Source organism: Myotis lucifugus, unplaced genomic scaffold (genome assembly GCF_000147115.1).
Source record: "Myotis lucifugus unplaced genomic scaffold, Myoluc2.0 scaffold_2267, whole genome shotgun sequence".
NCBI classification, from domain to species: Eukaryota; Metazoa; Chordata; class Mammalia; order Chiroptera; family Vespertilionidae; genus Myotis; species Myotis lucifugus.
In genome coordinates this window covers 173-7,178 of record NW_005873315.1, presented here as the reverse complement: position 1 = coordinate 7,178, position 7,006 = coordinate 173, and the positions used below count along the sequence as shown (strand labels likewise).

At 39.1% G+C, this 7,006-nt stretch overlaps 1 protein-coding gene across 1 annotated transcript in view; it reads right to left on the bottom strand.

Annotated features, from left to right (window-relative positions):
- The window catches only part of LOC111824557 (membrane cofactor protein-like), a gene marked incomplete at both ends in the record, with an annotated part of 23,709 nt that extends 18,369 nt beyond the window's left edge, over positions 1–5,340 (bottom strand). Inside the window, 4 exons of the mRNA XM_023749002.1 lie at positions 993–1,190; positions 1,758–1,843; positions 4,744–4,855; positions 5,149–5,340. Of these exons, the coding sequence (XP_023604770.1) occupies positions 993–1,190; positions 1,758–1,843; positions 4,744–4,855; positions 5,149–5,340 (588 nt within the window). The remainder of the gene's footprint in view (positions 1–992; positions 1,191–1,757; positions 1,844–4,743; positions 4,856–5,148) is intronic.
- Between the last annotated feature and the right edge of the window lie 1,666 nt (positions 5,341–7,006).

The following is a 7,006-nucleotide window of genomic DNA, read 5'->3' as shown; positions in this document are numbered from 1 at the left end:
ATTACAGTACGCTGCTTTTCAGAAAGGCAGGGAAGACTCTAGTGAGAAGGTTATACTTGAGCTCAAGTTGAAAAGAAGCTAGCCATGCAAAGATATGAAAGGAAACGTTGTTAGATAGCAACAACATACATGAACTGGAATATTTAAAAAATAGAAAGGCTTCACAGCTGGCAGGGCTCAGTGGTTCAGCATCGACCTATGAACCAGGAGGTCACTGTTTGATTTCCGGTCATGGCACATGCCCAGGTTGTGGGTTCGATCCCTAGTATGGAGCGTGCAGGATGCAGCTGATCAGTGATTCACTCTCATTATTGATGTTTATCTCTCTCTCTCTCCCACTTCCTTCCCCTCTGAAATCAATACAAATATTAAGTTTCAACTGCTAATAGATTATTGCTAGTAAATAGATACGGAATTTAATACTGCACATTTAGTTATTGTCTAAAACTTCAGTCTTTCCTATTTTCCAAAAAGATAATCATGCCATAAGTGAATAAAGTCTATTTCATTTCTTCATTCCCACTATGTTTGCCTGTTTCCATATGTTGAATCATTGTACTGGTGAGGCCATTCAATAAAATGCTGAATAGAGTGGTGAGAATAGACATCCTTGAATTGTTTCAATGTTAGGGGGAAATAAATTACTCTATGACAATAAGTATAATGTTAGCTGTGAGATTCATGTAGGTGATTTTCATCAGTTCCTGTATTATTAGATAACACTTTATTTTTAAGCCAGTGTGTGTTTTGTGGTGCTTTCAAGCAATAAAGTCATAATCCATGCAATACACAGTAATTCACAAGGTATACAGTGAAATACCAAGAACAGGTGGGGCGAGGGGTAGGGAACTCTACAGCTAGAGCTATTTTTTTCATTTGACCTATTCTTAATTAATTTAGAAACCAATTTAACAGGAGGAACAAGAACATATGACTGTTTTGTTTACTTTTTGGTAAAGTAATTTGAAAGAAAGAAATGGAAAAATTATTACCTTTACACTCAGGAGGGTTACTACTCCATTGGTTTCGCCCAGAACAAACAAGCCTGCTCTCTCCAACAAGGGAATATTCATCTGGTCCATTTGAAGGCTTACAACTGTAAGTGACTACTTCACTATATTCAAATGTATCCTTGTGGCTATTGCTGAATTCTCCATTGGGTATTTGTTTAGGAGGTTGACACAAAATCCCTTAAAAAGAGGACAGGAAAGGCAAAAGAAAAGGTAAAAGATTAAGACAGCATTAATAATGTCTTCAGAACTTCTTCAATAAATTCATTAACATATGAGTTCTATAATCTAGTTGCATATCCAATATCCATTTGGAACAAAATTTCTATGAAAAAATGTAATATCTTTTTCATCCTTAAGAGTATGTAGTGCAATCTGCCAAAGGTACAAATGGTGTGTTAAGGCAACAGTCCAATCGTGAAGTCTATATTTAAGCCACATATTGATGAGTGTGCAAACACATAAAACAATGCCACTATTCTCACTTTTTGAAAATTTTGGTTTTCCTTTAAAAAATATGTTCTATATATTAATATGTATTGTGCTTACTGTTCTCAATAATGAATTCATAAATAATTATTTTAAAAACTTTTCAGGGTTAATTCCAATATAATGGAATAGCAATAGCCATATCCCACCTGAAGAAAAGCTATGTGGGAGGCTTTTAAAATTTAAAAGCATGAAGTCAAGCCAAGGCCAAAAGTTTGAGAACTACTGCTCTAAATTCTAAAGAGAGAATATACTTACTTTCACACTGTGGGGGACTATCACTCCATTCCACATTATTTCCAGTAACTTCACAATATAGATTTTTTGTTCCAAGTAAGTAATAACTAAATGAGAACGGGAAAAAATACTGATTTCTTTCTCAGTTAAGAAGAAATCCATAATTACAAAGAAAAACTTTATGTGGTTGTTTCTCTGCACTTCAGTGGGCTTGAGGGAGAAGTTTCTTAAACCGAATATATTGAACATGCTAAACAAACCTGCAACTTAATGAAAGAGTTTCTGCATTTGAACACACATTGGTCTGGAGAAAAATGTCTACAAAGTCTGTCGGGCCTGAGAGTCTGGCCTCTTTTCTGTCTTCAGGAGGCACATCCACATTCACTTCTCCGAACTGGCTCATGCCATTTGGCTCAGTCATACACCAACTGAGCAGAGCGATCTGGGCCTCGCGTTTACCTGCCTGGATTCCAGTCCCAGCTCCAAGACTGGCTTGTTATTTGAGCTTCATGTTTCTATTTCTCAGATTTCTTTTCTATGAAAACAGTATAATAGTATACAGCTCCTGGGGTTCTTTTGACTAGTAGATAAATTAGCATCTGAGACATAGTGAGTACTATGTAAGTTTTAGGTATGATGAATCGGATGTGTTCCCAGTAGCAGCTCAGGAGAACTCCTTGATGGAATAGCTCATGATTTAAAGTCACAGAACTCTCTCCTCCTTCTGGACTCTCCTTATGAGTAAGTTTAGTTCTTTGGTTCTTATCATTTACTATTTTCCTTTCGGTATATGTTGTGCTTCTCAATAAGGCTAACACTTCTTTGACAATAATCTTTGTTTTAACCTCCACAAGGTGCCAAGCAGGCTCTCTCTATGTAGCTATTGACTGCATATTCACACTTGATCAAATTAAAATAGTCAGTAAAATGGCCTGCACACGCTTCCAGCTGACTTTTCCCGCAAGCCTCATTCATTGATCCTATATTATAATCTATTAGGAAAGGATTGTGGGATGGCGATGGGTAGGAAGCTTCAAGAACCGCTCTCCCCATTTTGACAACAATTTCTACTAGAATCTGCCTAATGTCACTGTTTTGAAACTCTGGAGTTTGTTGAAGGCTTGCAACTTTCAGAAAAGACTTGAGCAGGTAAATTGCACTAATATTGGTCAATTTCTGCTCTTAGCACAGTGGCAGCTACCCATGCTACCCCCATAGCATGCAGCTGTGCTCCTGAAGCAGTTTATCAGCAGACTGAAGGAGCCAGCATGGACTAAAAGGCTTGTATTCTCCAAATATCAGGGGTGCCTGCTTTTATCACTGACTGATCTTTCTGGTCACAGAGAAGCAGACAAAGACGTGGGCAGCCATTGTTGTCATATCTCGCTTTTCCAATGTGTAAGCTTTTTCTTGCTGACTGAGGAGAATTCCAGTGATTTCCTCTTCATTTCTCATGATTTCCCCTTTCAGAAGCCAGATATTAAGATCTGGGACATTTAAAAACAACTACAGCCCTAACTGGTTTGGCTCAATGGACAGAGCATCGGCCTGCGGACTGAAAGGTCCCAGGTTCGATTCTGGTCAAGGGCATGTACCTTGGTTGTGGGCACATCCCCAAAGGGGAGTGTGCAGGAGGCAGCTGATAGATGTCTCTCTCAACGATGTTTCTAACTTTCTATCCCTCTCCCTTCCTCTCTGTAAAAAATCAATAAAATATATTTTTAAAAAGGCAGCCCAATGGGTTATGAAGATATAAAATTATCACTGTTTGCAAATAATAAAATCTTATATGTAAAAAAACCTGCCCTAGGTAGTTTGGCTCAGTGGATAGAGTGTCAGCCTACGGACTAAAGGATCCCAGGTTCATTTCTGGTCAAGGGCACATACCTTGGTTGCAGACTCATCCCTGGCCCAGGCCCTGGTCAGGGCTCCTGCAGGAGGCAACCAATTGATGTATTTCTCTCACATTGATATTCCTATATTTCTCTCTATCTTTTCCTCTCTCTTCCACTCTCCCTAAAAAATCAATGGAAAAATATCCTCAGGTGAGGATTAAAAAAAAGAGAGAGAGAGAGAGGAAATCCTAAAGACTGTGTGTGCTTGCATGCACAAGCACGCAAACACACACACACACACACACACACACACACACACACACACACAAAACTGTTAGAACAAATAAATTAATGCAGCAAAGTAGCAGAATACAAAGTCAATATCAAAAATCAGTTGCTTTTTTATAGTGTATTACATTTACCCTGTAAGTGCACATTTTTATAAATGTCTAAATATATGCTACAAGAGGCGTGGTGCACAAAATTCATGCAAGGGGCTTGGCCCTCACAGCCCCTGCTGCTGCCTTGGCTCTTAAAGCCCCAGCATCATCCAGAAGGTTGTCCAGATGGTCGTCCAGTAGGTCATTTAGCTGGTCAACCAGCATATTCGCTTTTTATTATATAGGATTAAAAGAGTCCAAGAGAACAAAGGCTACTACTAGTAAGTGCGCAGTACTTGTTTTTGAGTCCTTCACTCCTTTATAGCTACCTCAAAACTCATGTTTTCCAACAAAAGGATTTTGATCAATATTATAGTCCAGGCTAACCAGGTCAATGTTCACCAGGTAACACTTTACAGAGTTATATCCATGAACAATATCTTTGGTGGGTAAACCTACCTACCAAGTCTATAAGCCCTCCTTCAACTCTGAGAGTGGGCCATTTTAAATAGGATATAATTTGTTGTTAAAGTAATGTCATCAAGATTACAAGTTTAATTCTAACGATAGGCTAATTCTTGCATATAGTATTATAAAAGTTTCCTTTCCTTCACTTTTAATATCTATTCATTACACATCTTCTCAGTCTGCATAAAAAGCCCAAGAGTTGATTGGCTGGAAGTACAACTTGTCACACAGACAGCAAGATGAACTCAACATTATAGGAATGCTGAAGAAGAGAAGCAAACTGAAATAGTAACACTTACTGTATTCCTCTAAGGAGCAACTTACCCCTCATTACAAATATAGTGAGCCTGATAACCAAACTTGTCAGCTTCATTTACATAAGATATATAGACTATTCGGCCATTGAGGGGCTCTCCTAGCTGCGGACATGTCTTTTCTAAAAGAAAAATTTCAAATGTGTTGTTACATGCCAATTTCAAAGCCAGTGAATACAAATCAAAATTTGATATTGCTCTTTTCAATCCATTTAACTATTTAAAGACCAAACTTAAGATTCACTTTTACCCTGACAAGCAATTGCCAAGAAAAATATTCCCAGGAGATTTTCAAAGACATTATTATCTAGAATCTCCATTCCCATGGGAAAACCATCATGGTAATAGTGGACTGTGCAGTCTAAAATGTGTGACAATATCCAGAGCAATACAAAGAAAAGCTGTGTGCACTTACCTGTACAAGCCTCCTGGAGAGGAGGTGCCCACGTGTTATCAGGCTGACAAACAGCAGTGGTGGGGACTAAAGGTACAATACGCTTGTATCCTAAACGACACTTAAATTCTACTCTGTCTCCAGGACCATAAGATGCTTTAGGAGGACCGTTTAACATCATAGTTTCAAATCTCATTGGATCATCACAGGCATCTGGGCATAAGAGAATAAGAACATGAAAAAGAAAAGTGTTTTATCTTTTCCATCAGCCTGGGACTGTGGTCGGGCAGCAGGTAGTTAGTACAAAATGAATGGAAAGGTCCTTGGCAAGTTTTTATTTTTTTAATAAATTGATTGGGGTGAGTTTGGTCAACATGAACATATAGGTTTTAGGTATGGGTTTCTGTGTTATATGATCTGTATATTGCACCATGTGCTCACCACCCAAAGTCAAGTCTTCTCCTGTTACCACATATTAGGACACTCCTCACCCCCCACCGTCTTCCCTCTGGAAAGCACCACACTGCTGTTTCTGTTCACGAGATTCAGTTTTATACCCACATATGAGTGAAATCATATGGTTCATAGCTTTTTCTGAGTGACTTATTTCACTGAGCATAATGTTCTCAAGGTCCATCCATCTTGTTGCAAATGGTGCTATTTCATCCTCTCTTATGGCTGAATAGTATTCCCTTGTGTATAAGTACCACATCCAGTGCTCTATCACAGGACACTTTGGTGGTTTCCATGTTTTGGCCACTGTGAATAATGCTGCAGTGGACATAGGGGTGCATATATCTCTGCAAATACATTTTAAAAGCAGATCTTCTTCTATGCCTTTCTCTTGCCTCTGTTGCCCTACTGCTGCCACACTGGATAGCTTGAGAGTCTGTGAATACCCTGAGCCTTGTCACATCTCTGAGTCTTTGCTCCCGAAGTTCTGAACACCTTTCCTCCCTGCTCAGCTGCAACTCCTGCTCAGCTCTTATCTTGTAGACTTACCTGCTCAATATCCCTAGGAAACATATTCTCCCTCCCTGAAGAGGCAGTGAATGGTCCCCTATTCTTGGACTCTCTTCTGCATAGATATCTCAGGTCACTGCTAGTGTTTTTGTGTTTACTAGTTAGCATGGCTGACTCCATCTATCCATAGGGCTGAAATACCTAGCACAGGATGTCCCCCAGAGTAGCTATTCAAAAGAAGTTGATACTAAACCACTGCTGTAGAACAGAGACAATGGTAAAGGACATGCAATGAACAGAATATTGAAAATAATCACTTGAAACTCTAGACGCTGGGAAAGGATTTGGAAAGGTAATTTCTTTTGCTGCCTATCTGCCAGTATCCTGGTAACCTAGCAACTGATAGGAAAGGGACTGCTGTCATTGTATTGTAATTTGTACACTAAGGAAACTAAGAAACACTGTGTAAGCACTTGTTGATCTCCGTTTCTTTAATTAGAAAGAAAGAGAAGACCTAAAATAGGCAGAAGAGACCACTTGTAACAATCTATTGTGTGTTTTGGTGGAATGAGATTGCTCCTGGAAACACAAGTTTTCCCTTCTGCAACTTGGCGGCAGCATTTGGCAACTACCTCTGAGATGCAAACCTCCCAGGCACAAGGCTGCCTACAAACCCTTCTTCTCCTGAGCTGCTTCAAGAGTGGAATGTTTGTTTTATCCGCGTAGTTTCCCCGCCCAGCTTAGTGATTTCTCCTTTTTACTTTCTCTAAGTTTTATTTTATCCTGATTTTACCTTTCAACCTTAAACTTCACCTTGTTTTTTATCCCCTTCATTTCTAGTTTTGTTCTCTCCCATGTTGTACCCTACATTCCATTCATTTTCCTCTATTCCAAAAAGCATGCACAGTATCCTTCA